Source organism: Ovis canadensis, chromosome 1, assembly GCF_042477335.2.
Source record: "Ovis canadensis isolate MfBH-ARS-UI-01 breed Bighorn chromosome 1, ARS-UI_OviCan_v2, whole genome shotgun sequence".
In the NCBI taxonomy this organism is placed as follows: Eukaryota; Metazoa; Chordata; class Mammalia; order Artiodactyla; family Bovidae; genus Ovis; species Ovis canadensis.
In genome coordinates this window covers 111,635,130-111,657,435 of record NC_091245.1, presented here as the reverse complement: position 1 = coordinate 111,657,435, position 22,306 = coordinate 111,635,130, and the positions used below count along the sequence as shown (strand labels likewise).

At 49.2% G+C, this 22,306-nt stretch overlaps 1 protein-coding gene and 1 long non-coding RNA gene across 5 annotated transcripts in view; one reads left to right on the top strand and one right to left on the bottom strand.

Moving 5' to 3' along the window:
- Positions 1 to 594: 594 nt before the first annotated feature.
- Positions 595 to 3,637, bottom strand: LOC138433921 (uncharacterized). The gene is made up of 2 exons (XR_011254516.1): positions 3,377 to 3,637; positions 595 to 2,932 (listed from the first exon to the last, which is right to left on the bottom strand). It is a non-coding gene; the product is annotated as an uncharacterized lncRNA (long non-coding RNA).
- A 474-nt stretch (positions 3,638 to 4,111) lies between these two features.
- CFAP45 (cilia and flagella associated protein 45) overlaps positions 4,112 to 22,306 on the top strand; it is a 35,452-nt gene continuing 17,257 nt past the window's right edge. The window contains exons 1-3 of one of the 4 annotated variants that reach the window (XM_069577389.1): positions 4,112 to 4,204; positions 17,178 to 17,303; positions 20,166 to 20,302. In XM_069577389.1, coding sequence (XP_069433490.1) covers positions 20,286 to 20,302 — 17 coding nt within the window. In that variant the 5' untranslated portion in view covers positions 4,112 to 4,204; positions 17,178 to 17,303; positions 20,166 to 20,285. Of the gene's footprint in view, positions 4,205 to 11,356; positions 11,460 to 17,177; positions 17,304 to 20,165; positions 20,303 to 22,306 lie in introns of those variants that run through there. The other 3 variants (XM_069577367.1, XM_069577400.1, XM_069577378.1) reach the window with 3 other exon arrangements.

The following is a 22,306-nucleotide window of genomic DNA, read 5'->3' as shown; positions in this document are numbered from 1 at the left end:
GGAAGAGATTCACAGTGTGGAAAGAACTCAGTTCTGCACGGTCTGTTCCTGTGTACTGAATGTGCATCCAGGTGTGTGAGAATTCACAGCACAAGGGCTCACGGAGTGACCGTGTGTGGAGGCTGCCTGCGAGCATGTGTTTACCAAGGACTGGGGACGGAGGTGCGGAGAGGTGTGTGTAGGCAGAGTGTAAGCATCTGAGCCCTTGTGCATGGCTCCGCGGACAACAGTAGGTCCATTCTTGCCTGCGCAGCCCAGGGAGGTCTCTGAGAGCCTGGCAAAAGGCCCACAGATCAGTGAAACAGGGAAAGGGCTGGACAGTAGGGCCCTAGGGAGGGAGCGATAAAGGGCCTGGGATTAAACTTGTTGAAGAGAAGGCTAAAGGTAAATTAGTAATCGGCTCTTTGCAAAGAAATGAGTTTTAGTCCCAGTGGCTGGGGAGGTAGATTAAAAGCCAATTCCCTGAAGTTGCACACAGAGAAATTTAGTTTAAGCAAGGAAAAATGATCCTCTTGACTCAGGTGTTTTAGCCTCTGGATTCTCTTAAGGGTCAGGAGGAATGCCTTCATTGATAGTACAAATCTCATCTTCTTCTTTCTTTTTTTTTTTAGTTCTACCAGTTTGTTGCTACCAACCCATCTCCCTCCACCATCTGCATGCCATCATGGACTGCAGCCGCCAGGCTCCTCTGTCCATGGACTTTTCCAGGCAAGAATACTGGAGTGGGTTGCCATTTCCTTCTCCACAAATCTCATCTTCTTAATGTGGAAAATGGCCAATTCTGTCTGGAACCACTCATATATAACCCATTTTTTCATTCATGTATTCATTACTTCAACAGTGATTGGGGTTCTACCCTATGCCAGGCATAGGAGATATGAAGATTATTAACACATGATCTCTTTGCTCAAAAAGTGCATAATCCTGTAGGGGAGATAAAACACGGGGATGAGCCAAGGTAATTCAGAAAGCCAGCGATAAGTGCCTTTGGAGAAATGCCAGTAGGGCTCTCTGGGAGGATCACTGGCCAACCTCCCACAGTCCTGGATCATTTCTGGAGTGGAGACTGGTGGCGATACGGTGGTGAGCTGAGGCTGTGTGTCTCAGGGATCCTCTCCCTGATCTGTCCGGAGGAGTGGGGCTGATGGTTGGGGTTGTTGAGGGGAGTTGCTCCTCCAGAAAAAGGAGTAGTCACTAGCTCTGTGGTGAGAAGTCAAGTTTCAGTGGAGGGTGAAGGTGCTGTTCTTTTCCTGCCCGGAATCAGGGTGGGCAAAGGAGTCCGAGTCAGGGTGAGAACCAGGGATTGCAGTGGCACAGATCAACGTTGCTGGTGGAGGGGGGTCACACACATGTTGCCGCAGGCCCTGGGGCTGTCACACCATTTCACCCCACTGTTGGCAGGGCTGAGTTTGGAGCTCTGTTTCCATGAGAGCTTGGTGTGGGGCTGAACCATCACAGTCGTGATGATGACTCTGATTCACTACCGTTTTTCTGCTAGTCACTGTGCTAAGGATTTAACCTGTATATTATATTTGTCCGTTCACTATTTCAAAAAATATTTATTGAGCACCTATTCAGGGCAAGACATCTATTGGGTGGTGGAGGATACAGCAATCAACAAGGCTAGTGTAGTCTGTGCCCTCCTGGGAGGAGCGAGAAGAGCAGAGAGCTGGTTGTAGTATAATGGAGAATTGTGGTGGGCTAAGGGGAGTCTAGGTGAGAAGCCAGAGGAGGAGACTTAGCACAGCCTCACAGGGAGGGATGTCAGTGAAGATTTCTGGAAGGTGAGGTGTGAACTGAGGCTTTAAGGATAATTAGAAGGCGATGGCAACCCACTCCAGTGTTCTTGCCTGGAGAATCCCAGGGACGGGGTAGCCTGGTGGGCTGCCATCTATGGGGTCACACAGAGTCGGCCATGACTGAAGCAACTTAGCAGCAGCAGCAGCAGCAGCAGAAGCAGATGGGAGAGGCCAGTAGTGATGAGGAGGGTGGTGTTCTCAGCCAGGCTCAGCACTGGCATGAGCTGGAGATGGGAATGTGCAGGGCCAGACAGTAGAATGGGCGTGTTTAGAGGTGGGAGGGGTGGGTGCTGAGAAATGCACAGGATCAGAGGGGCTTCAATGTAAATGAATAATTTTGGAACTTTCATTAAGGGCAAGGGGGAGACACTGAAGGATTTTAAGCAGGAGGATGAAGAGATGAGAGTTGGGTTTCAATTTAGCCAAATTCCTTAGGCTGCAGGGTAGAGAATGGCATAAGAAGGGTAGAGAATTATCTAGAATTATCTAGTGAGTGAGGCAGATCGACTCCAGGAGGTTACTGCAGCAGTCCAGACGGAAGTGAGAGCAGCTAGGGAAGGAAGGCCAGTGAAGATGGAAAGAAGAGACTGCATTTCAAAATTGTTTAGTATTCTGTGCAGAGTGAAGGGGGAGAGGGAGCCAGAAAGACAGGCTTCTGGCTTCAGCCACTAAACAAATGGTGTCTGGGTCTGGGTCATGAAATATGGGCTTCCCTGGTGGCTCAGATGGTAAAGAATCTGCCTGCGGTGCAGGAGACCTGGATTTGATCCCTGTGTTGGGAAGATCGCCTGGTAAAGGGAAGGGCTACCTATTCTAATTTTCTTGCCTGGAGAATTCCATGAACAGGAGAGCCTGGCGGGCTAGAGTCCATGGGGTCACAAAGAGTCGGACACAACTGAGCAACTAACACACATGGGATATTATTCTCTCCCAGTTTACAGATGGGGAACCTGAGGATGAAAGTAACTTGCAGAACCCAGCAGGTGGCTGAACTGGGACTTATACCCGTGGCAGAAGAAGTCCAAGTTAACTGCTCACCCCATGATGGTGTTCCTTCCTTGGCTTGGTGGCTGATACTGGGGAGGGACTCCATTTGCAGCCAGCACGAACTGTGGTTTTTCTGTGGGTGGAGGCTGGGGCCACAGGGAGGAAGGGAGAGGTCAGGCTTAGGAAGAGCGCAGAAAGTTCAACCCTCCAGCAGCCACCTCTCGAAGGCAAATGAAGAACTGGCAGAACTGGCAGCTATAAAAATGAACTAATGGAGAGACCTCAAGGCCCAGCCCCTGATCCTGTAACTTGGGGTTTCTCTCCCTGAGGCTCCTTGATTTTTTTTGGAGCCCACTGACAACCTAGCATTTCCCTCCAGCAAGAAAAGCTACCACAACCACAAGGACAATATCTGAGAGTTGTGCTTTCAAGGCACTTCCATATCTATGAATTCCAGGGACAGGAAGCCTTGTCACCACTTGGGAAGGCTTGAATATTTTTATACCCTTTGGGGAGAAGACAGAAACTGAAACCTAGAGACTATAAGTGATGGTCCAGGGCCCCAGGGATTTTGAGAATAGAAAGCTCACCTCAAATGTCTTTAGATGGCTCCTGATTCTCAAAACAGTAGTACCAGACCCAGAGGCACCTCGTCCCAAGTTCATGGCTTTGAATTGGTTCTGCATATACTAGAATCCAGGTCTTTGAACTCCTGGTCACTCACCAGGTGTTGAAAATACTCATGTCAAGCATCCTTGGGGATGGGACTGACTGGAGAGTCCAGCAGACACATAGGATGGTTGGAATGCCTCAGGCCCCATCCAGGATCTTCTCCAACCCTGCCACCCTCCAAGAACTGAAATCCCCTGGGGTACTGTTTGGAAATGCAAATTCTAGTTAGTCCTATTAGGCCAGGAATCTGTGGTGAAGGTAGCGGGGGTGGTGCTCTGAATTTACATTTTAAACTGGCTCCCCCCTGTAATTCTTAGGCAGTGGCACTGTCCTAGGAGATTCAGAGAGAGAAGTTTCTCCAACAAGGAAATTGAGGTCTGAGCCAGCCCTGGCTGTGCCGTGAACTGGAGTTGTCTCCACCCCCCCCACCCTGTACTGTTTGGCGACTGTGGCTGGGTTGCCAGGGGAACCAGGCTGTGTAACTTCCTGGCTTTGGCGGTTTTCTCCCCCTTGGCCTTATCTCAGCGTCCGCCACCCAGTCCGTCCGGGCCCGTGCTGGTCACGTAGGAGGGGAAGCCGGTGCCAGGCATGTGGAGGCGTGTCCAGGGCACCAGGGCAATGCTGACCTAAGAACGTGGGGCAGGCAGGAGGGTGGAGATGAGATTTTTGAAGTTGGGAAGGCTGCAGATTTACTGATGAGTTTCTTCTTGGCCTGAGAGTTATCTGCCCAGGGGGACTGTGGCCAGGTAGGGAGGTTAAGGGAATCGGGAGGTATGAGCAGCATGCAGCTCTCCCTGGCACTGTTCCGCCCATAGAGGGGAGGGCACCAATATCAGAGGGTGATATTGCCCTACAGGCCTGTACCCTCTCATCTTTCCCTCCCCTCTTCTAGACTCAGGGACTCCAACCAGCCATAGGCATCACCCAGCTGTTCTCACTTCCACTCTTACCCTAACCATCTTCTTCCGCAAGTTTCACTCCACCCCACTCTTGCCTTGGTGCTCACAGTCTTTCTCCTTGGGCCCAGATTTCTTCTTGTCAAACTCTCTCCCATATCCCTGTCCCTTGCCTGGTCTCACAGGTTGTAGCAGGAAGGCTCTACAGTTTTTAAGAATGGGAAAGAGAAAGAGAGTTTTGAAAAAAGCAGGAAGGCAGTAAATTTCTGGTAGAAAATAATTCATGCATTTAAGTATTTATTTATGTTTTAAGCCATACTTTGCTTTAGAAAGACTTGGGGCAATTTTGAGAGTTCAAATATTCCAGGAAGAAGGGGGTTGTGAAACAATCTCTCAGGCTTCCTTGCAACTTAGAGGATTTACAGTCTGATTCTTGGTTGTGTTATACGACACTGAAGACAAAAGACATTCCCTCCTCCCCCAATATCCCCCTGCTTTGTGGGGAGGGAAGGGGAAGAAAGCCTCCAGGCAGTATCCAAACTGAGTTTTGAACCTGGTTTGCCCTTCACAGCCCCTCTCTTCTGGGCTATTATCCATCTCCTAGATGAGGAAACAAGACTCAGGGGGTTGGGCAGGTCACCTAAGGCCTCTCAGCTATAAGCGGCTGTTCTGGGGATCAAACTCTGTTGGTCTGGCTCCCAAAACGTAGTCACTCCTATCCTTCTTCACTGTGCTGCCTCAGGAGCACGGGTCATGGGGAGAGCTCCCTCCAGGCTGCCCTAGATAGAACTGTAGGCTCTCAACAGCCTAGGAAACAGTCTTGCTTTAGCGAGACCTGAGTGGGCTTCCTAGAATTCCCTTCACAGGCAGGTGTTACCCCTAAGAATGGAGAAGAAGCTCCCACAGGAGGGAAGTGGGGTCCTGGAGAAATGCCAGAATACGTGCACACAGCAAAGGAGTTCAGAGAGAACAGGAGTGTGGCAGACCCCCTACTAACCCACAACTCCATGCACTGAACACAAAAACTTCTATAGGAATGCAGAAGCCCCATCTTTTTTGCCCATTGTTCACGTGTGGCCCTGCTCCCCACTATCCCATGTCTAGGGTCTGCAACTCTGATCCCTGTGCTCAGAAGTACAGGTTCCTAAATGCATTTCAAAGAGACAGAGAAAGAATCAGAGTCTCCTTTCTCCTGCTCTTAGGCAGGAGACATGTTCCACTGAGAGGCCAGACTTTTCATTTTAACCAAATGGCTCCCCTGGGCCCTGTCTCCCAGGCTCCTCCCATTTAAATGTGCTGATTCATCACAGAGTCAAAATTCTTATCCCTCTTGCCTCAGCCAACACGGGGAGCATCTCAGGAGACTAGCTGGATGGGGCCTGCCTAACTCAGCACCCCAAGGTCCTGTGGGGTGAGGAGGAGCTATGGGAGCCAGCCTGAGCCTTGGGCTTTGCTCCCAGCCCCGAGGCACCCAGCAAATCTCTCAGCTCTGGGCTCCCGGCCAACAATCCAGGGTTTACTCTGAGACTTCACTGGGAGTGGCGACTTGGTAGGAAGGGTCAGGCAGCCAGAGGTGGGGCTAGGGTTGAGCAGAGAATCCAGACCTGCCCTCTTCCTCAGGCGACCGCAGCCAGCAGTGCCTCATTGTTCTCACCCCTCGGGCGGCTTGCTGGGCAGGAGAATGCTGGATGAGGCAGAGCAGAGGAGGAGAGTGAATAGAGAGCTTGGGGGTCAGAGCAGAAGGAGGGAAATCCCAAAGATGCACAGCAAGTAGAAAAGAGAGGAAGAAAAGGAAGGGCACAGGGGAGAAGGTGGAAGAGGGTAGTGAGGGAGCAGCTGGCGGAGCAGCTCAGGTTGGGAGGCGAGAGCAAGGGCGCCTGCCCCAGTCCCATCGGACATGGTTGGGCATTTGAGCCAAGTTTTTCTGAGAAGGGAAAGGTTGCCTCCTACTTATCAGGGGCAGAGCTGCTGGGTTTTGTGAGGCCTGAAGTCTTGGAAGCCCCTTTTAAGAAAAATGATACAAATTTAATTAGAGGAGTAAACACTTAATTCGGAGAAGGCGATGGCAGCCCACTCCAGTACTCTTGCCTGGCGAATCCCATGGACGGAGGAGCCTGGTAGGCTGCAGTCCATGGGGTCGCTATGAGCAGAACACGACTGAGCGACTTCCCTTTCACTTTTCACTTTCATGCATTGGAGAAGGAAATGGCAACCCACTCCAGTGTTCTTGCCTGGAGAATCCCAGGGATGGGGAAGCCTGGTGGGCTGCCGTCTATGGGGTCACACAGAGTCAGACACGACTGAAGTGACTTAGCAGCAGCAGCAGCAGCAGCAAACACTTAATTAGAATAGTAAGTCACAACAAATTATCCATTAAAAAAAAGTCTGGCAAATACCGTAAGCATCATGACATCTGGAAGAATAAGATACATAAGGTTAAGAATACATAAGAATAAGATACATAATAATAACATAAGAGCCATGTGAATTTCTCAGCCACAAATTGACTCTTGCCGTGGGTGCCCACCATCCCCCTCTGCAAGGACTGAATCATGTGCCGCTGCAGCTGCTGACCCTCAACAACCCCCTGAAGGACTTCAAGGCGGAGAGCAGAAATGAGGCCCTCTGTATTCCTGAAAAACTGGCAGGACAGGTCTTTAGACTAAATTGGTCTTGAGTCCAATTCTTCTATCTCCTCATATCTAGTAAAACACTAAAATCCTTCATAGTGACGACTGTTTCTTGTGACTAGCAGAAGCTTCAGGAGACTAGCAGAACCTTTCTGAAAAATAAACAGGCTTGCTTGCCTGTGTTCCTCCTTGACCAAGATCACATACCTGTGACCTTCCCCTCTTCCTCTTTGAGCAGTCTCTCGGAGCTATCTGAGGCGCTGTCTCCTGGGCTGCGCTCCTCATTTTATCCCAGTAAAACTTAACTCACAATTCTCACGTTGTACACTGAAGTCAACAGAGTCGCTGCCTGAAACAAGTGTAAAAGAGTTTCCGCCTTTACCTTTTTTTGGCTGCTTATTTTTTGTCTCTCCACATGTCAATGGCTTTATAATATTAATATTACTTTTTATAGAGAATGGGCTTCCCTGGTAGCTCAGCCAAGAACTACCAGTTTTTCCTCTGGCATGATTTTGATCAGCCCTTTTATTATCGACAGATTAGAATGTTTCATTCATTTCAGTTTCTTGTTGTATCAGTTTTCCCATTGCTGTCAAATTTGAGAAATCTGTGAAATTTCTTATATGAGTTGTAGGATTTGAGGAGATTGTTCAGTACGTAATCTTAAATATTCTTTGAGTTGATGGCACTCATTGACCAGACTGTCATACCTCATTTTAGTGTTTATTCTGTTCAAAATTTTTTCTATTCTTCTTATTGAATTGGGGCTTCCCAGGTGACTCAGAAGGTGAAGAATCTGCCTGCAGTGGTGGAGAACCAGGTCCGACTCCTGGGTTGGAAAGATTCCCTGGAGAAGGGAAGGGCTACCCACTCCAGTATTCTTGCCTGGAGAATCCCATGGACAGAGGAGCCTGGTGGGCTACAGTCCATGGGGTCACAAAGAGTTGGAAAACTGAACGACTAACATTTATTGGATTACCTTTTTTGATAATCTGAAAATTTTTGTTTCAGTTTGCTTCTCAATTTCAAAATAATTTCTACTGATTTCATGGTTCATTTCTATTACTTTTGTTTCATAAATCCATTAATTTCTTTTATTGAGATATAATTAACATATAACGTTGTATTAGTTTCAGGAGTACACTACAGTGGTTCCATATTTGTATTCATCGTGAAATTATCACCACAATAATTCATCACCATGTATAGTTATAATTTTTTTCCTAGGATGAGAACTTTTAAGATCTGCAACTTTCTTTTTTTTTCTTAGTGTGTCTATTTTATTTATTTTTAATATAAATTTATTTATTTTAATTGGAGATTAATTACTTTACAATATTGTATTAGTTTTGACATACATCACCATGAATCTGCCACGGGTATACTGCAACTTTCAAATATACACTACAATATTACTAACGAGAGACACCATGCTGTATATTACATCCCCAGGACTTTTATTATTTTTTTGGCCATGCTGCATGGTGAATGGGATCTTAGTCCCCCAGTCAGGGACAGAACCTATGCCCCCTGCAGTGGAGATGTGGCGTCTTGACCACTGGACAGCCAGAGAAGTCCCAGGACTTACAACTGGAAGTTTGTATTTTTTTACCCCTATTCTGCCTCTGACAGTCACCGGTCTGTTCTCTGTACCTATGAGTTCTCTCTTTTTGAGGTTCCACATATAAGAGATACCATATTGTATTTGTTTTCCTCTATTTGACTTATTTCACTTAGCATGATGCCCTCAAGGATGACCCATGTTGTTGCAAATAGCAAGATTTCAGTTCTTTTTAAACAAATAACTGAAAAATATTCCATTGTATATATACACGCACCATATTCTCTTTATACATTGATGGATATTTAGGTTGCTTCCATGTCTTGGCTATTGCTGTAGTGAACATGGGGTTCATATATCCTTTTAAGGAGTGTTTTCATTTCCTTTGGATAAATACTCATAAGTGGAATTGTTGGATCATACGGTAGTTCCATTTTTAATTATTTGAGGAACCTCTATACTGTTTTCCAAAGAGGCTGTACCAATTTCCATTCCCACAACAGTAAACAAGGATTCCCTTTTCTCTACATCCCCAGCAACACTTATTGTCTTTTTTTCTTAATTAATTTATTTTTTATTGAAGGATAAGTGCTTTATTAGCTCTTGTCTTTTTGATAATAGTCATTCTAACATGTGTGAGGTGATATGTCATTGTGGTTTTGATTCGCATTTTCCTGATAGTGATATTGAGCATCTTTTCATGTACCTGTTGGCTGTTGTATGTTTTCTCTGGAAAAACATTGATTCAGATCCTCTGTCCATTTTTCAAGCAATTTTTTTTTTGACGGGGCTGTGTGGCATGCAGGATCCTAGTTCCCAGACCAGTAATCAAACCCATGCCCCTTCAGTGGAAACTCCAAGTCCTAATCACTGGAATACCATGGAATTCCCTCAACTTTCTTTTGAAGCTGCATCCATGCTAAGTCGCTTCAGTCACATCTGACTCTTTGTGACCCCACGGACTGTAGCCCACCAGGCTCCTCTATCCATGGGATTCTCCAGGTAAGAATACTGGAGTGAGCTGCCATTTCTCCTCCAGGGTATCTTCCTGACCCAGGGATCCAACCGGCATGTCCTCATTGCAGGTAGATTCTTTACCGTCTGAGCCACCAGGGACAAAATCCTGGGAGGCAATTCCTTTACCTTGCATTCCTTCATCCCCCTTCTTCCTGAGTCAACCTCAGTCCTTTTCCTCAGAGAGGCAGCCTGGGTTGAGAACTTTTGAGTTCGGACAGTTAACTCACTTGCCCTTAGTATCCTCTTTGGTGATGGGGATAATAACTACCTCCATATAGATGCGGCTGTGAGAACTGGGTGGAAAATGTAGAGGAAGTATCCAATCCTCAGGGGACTGCTTACTTCATCTTCCTTCCTCTCTGGGCTCCAGGGAAGAGCCTGGGGAAGGAAGGGTGCCAGCAGCAGGAAAGCCCAAACCCTTCCCCCACCGGCCCTCAAGCTGGGAGGATTGTCCCTGGGAGGATAGCTATTCTTGCCTCCCCCTCCCTCTGATCTCACCTCCAACACTTTCAGCCTGCCCCACTCCCTCAATTTGTCCGCAGGATCCCAAAGGAGCTAAGGCTGGGAAATCTGGGGAAGGAATGTGAAGCTTGCCAGAGTTGAGTCCTTTTAAAAATAGCTGGGGGTGACCTGGCTTCCCTTCCCCCACTCCCCTGAAGCTTGTAAACAGCCCTCTGCAACCCTAACTCCGCTGCCAATCCTTCACCCCGAGTGTGTCACAGGAGGCAGTGACTGGCTCTGCAACACAAAAGTCCGGGTGGAGCAAATTCCAGAAAGGTGGGCTGTGGAGAGACGTCTAGGGGTGGGGAAGAGGCTCATAGGACTGCAGTCATCGCTTCTTTTTGGTCCAGGAGTTCAGTGTATTGGTCGGGTGGAAAAGGGTTTTTTTTGAGGCTTGGAGCAGGTATGGCTGGGGGGACCAGTTCAATTCTCTCCCTGCAGGTTGGGAGGGCGTAGGGTTTAGTCACTAAATCCTGTCCGACTCTTGCGACCCTACGCACTGTAGCCTGCCAGGCTCCTCTGTCCATGGGATTCTCTAGGCAAGAATACTGGAGTGGGTTGCCGTTTCCGTCTCCAGGGAATCTTCCCGACCCAGGAAACCAACAGGGGTCTCCTGCATTGCAAGAAGATTGGGAGGCAGAGGTGCCAAACCAAACTTCGAAAATCGTAAAACTCCTAAAAAGCTTTCCAAAACAGTACATACAAACCGGGAAGGGTTAAAAGGCGGGTTCCCTAGAGCCAGGTCCATAGATTTCGATTTCAGATACTCTGGTAGAATCTACATTTTATTTTGAATAAACTTTCCCAGGTAATTCTGAGCTGGAGGTCTGAAGTCAACATTTTAAGGAACTGCTCCTTAAACTGCATACATATCCTCACTGCTGGAAGTCCTTTCTTTGGTCAAACCAGACTCTGCTGTTTTGAAAGTTGTTTAGGGGGATCCTGCTTGCTTCTCTGCAGACTAAATTCTCATCAGGGTTTGGCTTGGCTCCTGCACACTGGGGCAACGGTAACCATGGTAACCTAAATGAGTAGGGGGGAAATCGTGAACCTGGAGGGGCTGGCAGCAGTTAGACCCGGACCCATGCTAGGCCCTTGACAATTTGGATCTTGACCTAAGAGTTCAGTCAAAGCAAAGTGAAGAGCGGGGCGCTCCAGAGAGGGTCGTTCTTTCAGAGATACGGTTCCCTGCTTCAGGGCCGGCGGGAATGGACACAGGCACAGGCTCGGGCTCCTGAAGCCACTGCGCTCGCCCCTCCGCCAAACGGGGGCGGGGCCTGGATCGAGGAGCGCGCGTTCTTGGTTACTATGGTAACGCGTCAACACCCTGCGCGGAAGTGGTGGTGTGGGCTGCAGACGCGGTGGAGGCGCCGAGCTGGGGCGTGCGGCTGAGATGGTGAGGTCCCGGGTGTGGAGAACCTCGGATGGGGACCTCACGTGTTTTCAATTGTATTGGGGTTCTGGGCGAGGAAAATGAGGTTCTGGGTGGGGAAAATGAGGATCTGAGCGGGGGGGGGGTGCGGAAAGAAGTTGGGTGTGGGGGTCAGAAGGTCCAGGAACAGCGATGGCAGCCTTAGAAGAGGTTAGGGAAGTCCGGAGGGGGAATCCAAGAGAGAAATAAGGAGTGGGGTCGATCGCGCCTGGAAATGTAATCTGGGGCCTAGCCGAGGAGCTGGAAAAGTGCTGTCCCAATCCGCTTACCCCTCCCATCTGGCTGGGGACTGTGGGATGTGACGTGGAAAAAACACTGGTGAGGAGGCCAGATTACAGGTTATGTTCTGCCTATATGAACCTATGTGCAAAAGAGACATTAGATACCCGGGTGGAGAGCACACCCAGGAAAAGGACAAGCCTTCATATTTGTTCAGTTGACAGGTGTTACAGTTAAGTCAGGGAAACTCCACAGGGCCCTGTGCCCGCCCTGTTCCAGCCGGGCGCCAGCTCTGTCTTGTTGGATTTGAGCTGAGCATCCAGGCTCTCAGGACATCTGGTACTGCAGTATTTTAAGGGCTGCACTCTCTGTGTTCAAAGTCAGGGCACCATGTCTGACTAGTAGTGCGACAATGTGTATGTCACCTAATATCCCCGAACCTCAGTTTTCTCTTGTTATTGGGGCTCTGGGTCACTCACAGGTACTCAACAAACATTTGCAAACCAATAAGTGAATGAATGGATAGGGTACCAGATTTGAAAGTCCCTGGAAAGGGATTGGGGCTTCCCTGATAGTTCAGTTGGTAAAGAATCCACCTGCAATGCAGGAGACCCCAGTTGGAGGGACTGAGACTGGTCTAGCAGGCCTGCAGTTCCCTGGGGTGGACAGGATGACATGAGGGTTTGAAAGGACAGCATGCCTGGGAGAAGGTAAGAAAGTAGTGTCTGGGATCCAGGGAGGATGGTGTGGTCCCGGAGGGATAAGTGAGATGGGGCAGAGGGTAGGTGTTGGAGCCTTGGGTTACTGGAAATAACCTTAGGATTTCTGGGTGCACACCCTGTGGCAAAGGTAGCTCCTTCAATGTACTTGTGGACACGCTTCATGCTCAGAGGTCACTCTGCTTTTCTGGGACTAAGCGGTTCAAATTCAGGGTCCCCAAGTTGGAGTTTCTAGAAGAGCTTTGTTAATGATAAAGGCAACAAATCTCTGGAGGAGAGCAGTTCCCAACTTCTGAGGACTTTCTGCAATGTTGCAGTGGGGGTCTCCTTTCACTTATGCTTTTTATGATGCATATTTATCCCTGGATGTCCATATTTATCTCCACCCGGGGATCTAGTGTCTCTTTTGCACATAGGTTTATGGGCCCGGTGCTATGTCTGTGAGGTCCTAGCATCGCACTTGGCATCTAAGGGCTCACAAGAAGTGTTAGTTCTCTTTTTCTCCTCTTTCGAAAATGTCTTATCTCCAAGTCAAATGAATCAGTGAGTTGCACCTGTTTAGAGTTGTGGGCTTCAGCTCACCCAAATCAGGGATTCCCCATCCAAGGGCCACTCAGAGTGGGGCTTTGGTTTGTGGACTGAGCCCTTCTGAAGTCCCTTGGACAGGACAGGGCATGTGAGCACCTTTGAGAAGTAGTGGGTCAAGTTAGTGATCTCTGCCCTTTGGCAGGCTAGGGGTGTGTGTGTGTGTATGTGTGTGGGTGTGTGTGTGTGTGTGGGGGGGTGTGTGTGTGGTGCTACTTACTAGCTTTTCAGGCTGTTTGGAGGAGTGGGAAGAGGTGATGGTTGGAGACAGGATCACAATTAGGCACACCTCTAGGACCCTTACAAAAACAATAAATAACATCCCCCAGAAGGAAGGACAGGGCCTCGGTGTTCATCTTCAAATGGTACCCCACAGATGACCAACCTGGTTGTTTTTGAGGAGAGGGAGGACCTGAGTGCAAGGCAAGATGCCTGGTACATGGGCATCCCCACCTTCTTCGTAACCGAAAGGAGGTAGAATCAGGTCAAGAGCATGAAGCCGGTGGTGAACCTATGTACGAAAGAAACTAGATCCCTGAGTGGAGAGCACACCCAGGAAAGGACAGGGCTTCGTCTTTGTTCAGTTGACAGGTGTTACAGTTACATCAGGGAAACTCCACAGCGCTCTGTTCCAGCCCCATTCCAGCTCTGTTTCAGCTCAGTCTTGTTGGAATTGAGCTGAACATCCCGGATCTCAGGACATCTGGCTGCACTCTCTGTGTTCAGAGTCAGGGCACCAGGTCCACTGCTTTGTTTAGTTAAAATAGTGCCCCCTTCCCCTGTCTCAGCCATAAAGAGAGTTACCTTTTCAATGCAGATCATAATTCAAAAAAATGAGAAATACCTTAAGATGCTAATGCTCACCTGAAATTACTGTTAAACATTTTTGTGAACTTTCTTTCAGTGCCACATTTCGGTTTCGTAAGAGCGTTTTTACTGCAATACTTGGATATTTCTTATAATCTGCTTTCTTTCAAACTTAGTACATTAGGGAGATCACCCTGCATTTATAATTATGTAAAAATCGTACTCTGGTTAACCAGTTAATCTTTCTGTACCAGAGTCTCTCCTGGAGCCCCCAGCAGGGGCTGAATTCTTACAGACCTAGGATGGGATGCTATTTGAAGAATTAAGGAGTCAGCGAGGTCACCAAAAGGAAAACATAAAGGTTAGGGCTGGCATCTTTTTCTGTCTCAATCCTCTTCTTCCCCAATCATCCTTGTCTCCTCAAAGGTCTTTCCTTCCCTACCAGAGATGCCTTCCCTCAAGGAAGATGAGCACTCTAGGCACAGGTCAGCTTCTTGGGGATATTTATAATTTGTTAAGTCATGCAAGAAATAAAACCAGCCCTTCACCTCCTGGAAGAACCTCTTGGCTACTGCTTCTGGCCCAGAGGGATCTAACTTTCCATTTCTCCTTGTTCCTTCATTTTTTCTAGTACTTTTACGCAGTGACCTCCCTAATCCTTCTTGTTGCTTTTGGCAAAACTAGTTATTCTAACCCTGGTGTAAGGCTTGTGGCTTCAAAGTCAGCATTTCCCGAGTGAGGTTTCTCAGCCACCCAACCCCAGAGCTCAACGCTTCCTTCTGCTCTGCCCAGCGGCTGCTTTTCTGTGGTCAACATCTGTTTTCCTTCCTCTGTTCTGACTTCGAGGCTCAGGCAGTCGAGTATTTCTTGTGTGACTTCCTCTTGACCTGGGTACCAAGGGCGTAGGAGGGAGGTGACACAGTCCCAGCACTGGAGGATCCTCCAGTCTGGTGGACGCCCAAGCCTGAGGGGAAGGCTGCAGGAGCCCTTGGAAAGAAACAGGAAAACAAACGCAAAACAACAATCATGCTTTCCATCTGTGCTCCAAAGCCCTTTCACATACGTTATTTTCCCCAGCGCAGACCACATACGTGATGTGGAAAATGTGAAGTGGTGGTATATTCTGGAAAGGCTTCTGCCTCAGTCTGGTCTGCAGACCTCAAGAGGTCGTTTTGCTTGGTTTCATTCATTCATTCTTCATCAAATGCATATTGAGGTCCTGCTACATGCCAGACTCTGTACCTTTCCCCTTGGAACTGACACCATCTCTTGTGATCCGATGCCCTCCATCTTTTCAGGTTATTCCTAAAGCTTTGCCTCAGTCCCACCTGTTGTGGATTCTATTCATTCCTTCTTATTCTATTTTTGGTGGAAAGGGGAGCTGTTGCTCCCCACTCTCCATGTAATAACCCTTCAGAGTCTGTTATTAGGCATCCTTGGGGCTCCTGTATTTACTTTTCATGAATTCAAGCTTTTCTGCTCTGCTGTATTGGGGCTGACAGAGGCTGTAAAGCAAGGCGCCCTCTGTGAGCCTTTTGCTGGCTGTGCCAGGCTGGGAGGGAAGGGCACACTCAGCTATGCTTGTATGGAATGGAGCCAGCCGGAGAATAATTGCCCGATTTGCTGCAAAAACCTGCCACAGGTGGAACAGGTGCTGCAGGGAGTTCTCTGTGGTCATGGCAGATTAGAGAGAGCATTCAAAACATATCGTCCAGTGTTTAGTGACCTGGAATGCACGGTCATTTCCCTGTCTACCCTGTCCCCTTGACGGCTGCTCATTCCCAGGCCTGGTTGACCTGACGCGTCCAGCCCTTTGCACCAGGGTCTTCCATCTCCGAGAACTGCAGGAGATGGGGGCTCCTCCAGAATGAGATTTAGGGTAACCCTGGAGTTGTCCCACAGTCCTCACAGAAACCGCCCCCTGGGGACAGACTTCTCTTTAGGCTGAGCTGAAGCGAGACTGACCTTGGGGAATGGAGGTTGTGTTAGTCAGGGTTCTTGGTTATAAACAACAGAGCCAGAACTCCAATTTAGGGAGAAGGGAATGTATGGAGAGGATTTTGGAGAGTGCACAGAGTTCACGCCAAGGCTGGGCAGCTAGGCTTGGAAAATGAAAACACACAGGAACTGCAGCCAGAACTGAGGCCCAAATCACAACCCGGCACTGGCCTGGCAAAGACCCTTGATGCCACCCCCAGGGCTGGCACTTTATCATGGCAGCTGCTCCTGGTGCCCTTATCAGCATTGCCGCAGACACAGGGTGTGACTGCCACTGCTGCCTTTGTCAGAAGGGGTTTCCACGTCCCCTTCTTATATCACTAGCTCTCTATTCATTGTCAGGCTTGGGGGAGCTGATGGCTCACCTAGGTCCTTTGCCCAGGCTTGGAAGGCAGCTATCTGATGTTTTCAGCTTCTACGCTCGGAGATGATCCCTGTCTCCTTCAGCTCATTAGATGGGAGAGACAAGGATCCAACCGAGAAGAGTACTGGATGGCTAAAAACGGACTCAGGCATGTTCAAGGGGTTTCCCCAGTGACTCAGTGGTAAAGAATCTACCTGCAATGCGGGAGATGCGGGTTCGATCACTGGGTCAGGAGGTTCCCCTGGAGGAGGGCATGGCAACCCACTGCAGTATTCTTGCCAGGAAAATCGAGTGTAGCCTGGCGGGCTACAGTCCATGGGGTCGCAAAGAGTGGAATACGAGTGAAGTGGCTGAGCATGCTTGCACGTACATGCGCATTCAAGGAGTCCTGAGAGTCAGAGCCTCCTGGTGGACACAAGTTCAGGGTGAACCTGTTTGCCTGATTGCAGCTGGCAGTCGTTCATCCACTGAAGTTTATCAGGCATCAACCACCTGCCGGCTGTGTGCAAGGTGCTGCTCGGCATTAGTGTCCTTGGATCCCTACCGTAACCTTGTGAGATGGTGGGGGCATGGAGGAGGTCAGATGGTAGCATCAGCTGTGAAGGGGGCTTGGTGTTCAGATGACGAGGTTGGAGGTGACGACACTGCATTTCTGGAGAGGAGAGCCCATGTGGCCTCACAAGAGACTGCTCGCGGGAAACGAGAACTGGGCTGACACTGAATCATCCTCCTGCCCTCCTTCCTTCCCTGCTGTGCAAGGGCTTGGACTTCTTCAGCTCAGAAACCTCAGAAGTCCTCCTTCTTGCTGGGCTGGTGTCCAGGGAAGCCACTGCTCCTGTAGGGTGTCTCCTGTGTTTCAGGATTTACCCAGGTGCTTTCCCAAACACCCACCCAACCTTCCCTCAGCACGGGCTGGCGAAGCGTCTGCCTTGCCCGGGGTATAGATGGCGGTCAGTACTGATGAGCCCAAATTTCTGCCTCTCCTTGCAGCCATTAAGCACAGCTGGCGTGCTGAGCTCCGCCTCTACTGCTTCCAACAGGTCAAGGAGTAGGCCTCGCTATCGGACCAAAGCCCTGAGCTCCGAGGTGGATGAGAGCCTTTTTGGAGCTATCAAGGTAATGGTCACTCAGTCCCTCCAGGGAGCTGTCACCTGGAGGCAGTGACCTGAACTGGCTAGTGTTGGCTCAGGACAAAGCTAGCTCTGGACAGGTCACCCCCTCTCCCAGGGAACTCTCAGACTGAAGGAATTGGGGGTTTCTGAGGCTCTAGTGGACAAGCTCAGACACTTTGTGGGGCTCATGTAAACAGGCTACCTGGTTTCCTCCACCCTTGAGATCTTTACATCTGTGCAGCATTTGAAGATGTGTTATAATGCTGAATGGAGGCTCAACTGCTGAACCCTCAGTGTCTGCTCTGCTCAGCGAACGCCCTGTGATGGAAACGTCTGAGTGTCGGTGGCCCAGGCTTGCAGATATAGAACAACATAATTGTTGTTCAACATAATCCCCCCTCCATCCAAGAATAGCTCAGAGTAGAACACAAATCATCCTTCTTTCCCAGCTGCTCAGCTAAAACAGTTACTCTGCTTTGGAAAACGAGCAAGTAAATATTTATTTGCAAATATCACCCAGTCTAAGAGGTTGATGACTAGAGAAGGAGAGCCAGAGAGTTACTTGGAGCGATCTTGGTTACACATGACATTCAGAAGGTGGGAAGGGAGGAGAACGAGAGAATGAGATGCGGAGAGAAGAGCGGTGAGAGATTGAGAAAGAAAAGGGACGTTGGAGCTGTTAAGAGAGTAAATCCTAAGAGTTCTCAGCACAGAAAAATTTGTCTGTTTTTTTCAATTTTGTATCGATATGAGATGACGGCTGTTTTCTAAACTTACTGTGATTATCACTTCATGATGGAAAATCAAATAGTTATACTATACCTTAAACCTAAACAGTAGGGTCATGTAGACAAGGCTATGGTTTTTCCAGTGGTCATGTATGGATGTGAGAGATGGACTGTAAAGAAAGCTGAGCACTGAAGAATTGATGCCTTTGAGCTGTGGTGTTGGAGAAGATTCTTGAGAGCCCCTTGGACTACAAGGAGATCCAACCAGTCCATCCTAAAGGAAATCAGTCCTGGGTGTTCGTTGGAAGGACTGATGTTGAAGCTGAAACTCCAATATTTTGGCCACCTGATGCTAAGAGTTGACTCATTTGAAAAGACCCTGGTGCTGGGAAAGATTGAAGGCAGGAGGAGAAGGGGATGACAGAGGATGAGATGGCTCTATGGCATCACCGACTCAATGGACATAAGTTTGAGTAAACTCCAGGAGTTGGTGATGGACAGGGAGGCCTGGCGTGCTGAGGTTCATGGGGTTGCAAAGAGTCGGACACAACTGAGTGGCTGAACTGAACTGAAACAGTAGGTCAACTATGTCCCAATAAAACTTGAAGGGAGGAAAAAAGAGAGAAAAAAATAGAGGAAAGGGAAAAAGAAGAAAGACACCAGTAGTGGTTTAAGCACTGGCATGAACACCACTAGCTGCAGGTAGACCAGGGAGAGAAGAGCTGATGTCTCCCCTTTGTTGCAGTTCAGTTGCTAAGTTATATCCAATTCTTTGTGACCCCACGGACTGCAGCACACCAGGCTTCTTAGTCCTTTACTATCTCTGGGCGTTTGCTCAAACTCATGTCCACTGAGTCAGTGATGCCGTCCAACCATCTCATCCTCTGTTGCCTCCTCCTCTTGCCCTCAGTCTTTCCCAGCATCAGGGTCTTTTTGATGTCTACCCTTACCCTTCAGTCTTCTCACTGTGAATCAAAAAGGACTTTCCAGATTGTTCCAGATGGGTATCTTTCTGCCTTTAGAAGCTGTTTCCTATTGACAAGGGAAAGAATCAAAGCAATTCACTTTCACTTACAGTCATGTTGTTTATTTGTCTTGAGTCCATGGGGACTCTTCTAGCTAAAGTGAAGACAGGTTTGGAAATGGCCCGCTTCTCCAGATTTAGTCCTGCCGGCTTGCCAAAGGGGGCGGTGGCACGCTGCCTATTCCTGGCTCAGTCTTCTGGGCTTATTGTTGGACCAGAGTCTCGGAAGCCTCCCAGCCGGCAGCAGAGGGCAGAAGCGGCCTGTGACCTGACTGAGTTGAGCCACTTGGAAGCAGAGACGGGCGCCAGGCGGCAGCAGCACCCCGGGAACGGGTGTGCGCAGTGCCGGTCTCCAGACAGGAAGGGCTCCACCTAAGCCATGCCCCTGCCTGCACTCAGGATCGCAGACACTGTGTTCATGACACATGAAGTCCTCTCCTCTGTGGACAATTCCCTGAAACAAATGATTTTGTGTTCTTGTTATCTAACTCCTTCATGGTCAGAAAGTTGAAAAAAACTCATGTGTCTAATTTGTGTTTTCCTTGCTGAATTCTAACTCACTGACTGCCTCATCATATTAGATTTAAGGGCAGATCCACCAGGCCATATTTCTAACTTCCCCCATAGGGCTTTTTTTGGGGGGGGGCGGATCAAAGTAAATTAATAATTAGAAAAGACTGAAAATAACAAATATCATAGATTGAATATGTCCCTAAGGAACTGTATGCTAAAGACCCTCAATGTGGTCCAAGAGAGCTAATTAGTTTTTCTTTTGTAAATGATGGAGGGAGAAGAACCAAAATACCCCAAATTTTCATTCCTGATGGTTTCAGGTTAGGAATGGACACACACTAGCAAAACTCTCCCTGGGCCTCCAATCCCTCTGGGAGTATCTGCACGAGTTATAGAGAAGCCTTGCTCTCGGAGAGCCGGTCGTTACATATCACATCTGGCCGCCACGCTGCTTGCTCCGTGCCCTGGCTACTCTGGGTGCCCCTGCAGTCTGGGCTCCAGCTGATTTCCCCTGACGCTGGATGGGGTGGAGATGCCACCCTCCACTAACCAGCAAGAAGTGGGGTGACCAGCTTCTAAGCTGCCCTTCCTGACCCCCCAGCCCCTGACCCGGAGTGACAGCCCCATCGTGCTGCTCCGAGACAAGCATGCCATTCGGAAAACTCTCACGGCGCTGGGCTTGGACCACAAGCCGGAGAGCATCCAGCTCATCACCCGGGACATGGTCCGGGAGCTAATGTGAGTACCCAGGGCACGGAGCCCTTCTGTGAGGACATGTGTTGGGGGAGGGGGAGCCTACCTGGTCTCATCCTGTCGCTGCAGACCCCACCTCTTTCCTATCCATTTCCTGCCTTTGGTTTCTTGCTTCCTGTTTCTTCTCCATTTTGACCTGCTTCTCCCCGCCTTATATCTATTACCACCACTGCCCTCGATTCCCAGCTACTGGCTACTGTGGGTCCTGTGGGGCTGGTAGATGGTAGGTTCTTGGGGGAGGGGGTCCCTTCTGAGCCCTGAATAGTGCACTGGGTCGGGGAGGTGTCCAGATGAGTCATTTCCTTCTGGCCGCATCAAGAATCTGAAGCAAAGGAAAAACTGACCAGATGCCTAATTAGTCCTAGGGCTTCTTCCCAGGCTCTGAGGCCAGAAGAGGAAATTCCCCAAAGCTCTGGGGTTCCTTTGGGATTAGCTCAGCACGGCTTCCTGACTGCAGCAGCCCCCTTGCTTGGGCCCCTCCTGCGGGGTTAGGCCCAGCTCAGTCACATGAAGGGAGCCAACCCTGTCACTCAGAGGTTCAGCTCTTCTGCTGGTGCTCCATTCTCTAAACCGTTCTTCCAACTATGGCTCCACTCACGACAAACTTGCATTCCCAGAAAATGCATCCTGTGTCGCGATCTGGGGAGGCAGGGCTGGTCCACAGGTCCAAGAGCACTGTCTGGTCAGCTCTGGCATTGAAGGGCCAGATGTGGTAGCGGCCCTGCAGACACGCTTGTGGCCCAAGAAAGGGCTTCTTCTCTTTATTTATTTATTTCTGTGTTTAGCTGAGTCGGGTGTTAGTAGGGGCACACGGGATCTTCCTTGAGCCCTGAGGGATGTCACGCTCCAGCGTGCGCAGGCTCAGTGGTTGCGGTGTGCAAGCTTAGTCGCTCTGCCAAATGTGGGGTCATAGTTCCCAGCCAGGGAAGGAAACAGCGTCCCCTGCATTGCAAGGCAGAGTCTTTTTTTAAAAATGTATTGTTAATTGAAGGATAATTGCTTTATAGTATTGCACTGGTTTCTACCATACACGCACATGAATCAGCCATGGGTTTATGCATGGCCTCTCCCACTTAAACATCCCCTCACCTCTGTCCCCATCCCACCCCTCTAGGTTGTTACCAAGCCAAACAGATTCTTAATCACTGGATGACCAGTGAAGTCCCAAGGGCTCCTTCTTGGACTGGTCCAGCCCTAAAAACACGTTGGAGGCAAAGTCTCGGGTAACTTGTCAGGGTTCTGAGAACAACACAAGATGCTGTCTCAGATTCACATCATTCCTAGTCACTTCAGATACCAGGCTGTTTGGGGCCACAGCGCCCAGGGAAAAACAAAGTCTTGGCTAAGCCTCAAGTCCACTTACTCATGTGTCCACCTCCTGGACACCTCTCCCCAACCAGTTTTATGGGATGAGGTTTCACTTCCTGCCTCAGACCATCTGCGTCTGTTTACCATGTGCCTGTTAGACGCCCCACCCAGAAGCAGCTTTATGCCCACTCCCCTGCTCCATCGCTAATGTATGTCATCTGTTTGTAATCATTATAATTACCTATTGGTTTGTTGAATGCGTTGGGCAGCTAGGAAAGTCTGTAGACATGTCTCTGGCTATTGTTGATTTTAATTAATATTTAGGGTTCAAAGCTTCCCTCTGGGCTGGAGGCACAGGGATGGTTTTGTTCCTCACTGGCCTCCGCTTCATCCTCGTCTGGCGTGCCCTTGCCCTTTTTATGTCATTCTTGAGGAATCATCTGTTTTAAAAGTTCAATTCGGCAGCTTTATTTTGAGTCCTCACTCTGTGCCCAGTGCTGAGCCAGAGACCGGGCTGCCTGTGGGATTACGGCAGAGCCTGAATCCCGCAGGAGCTTGTGATCTAGAAAGGCAAACAGACGTTGCCCACAGCACAGGCAGGGACAGCGGAGGGGAGGAGGTGGATGCGTACGGGTACATGGGGGCGGGTGCAGAGGAGGTAACATGTGACCGGACCTTTTA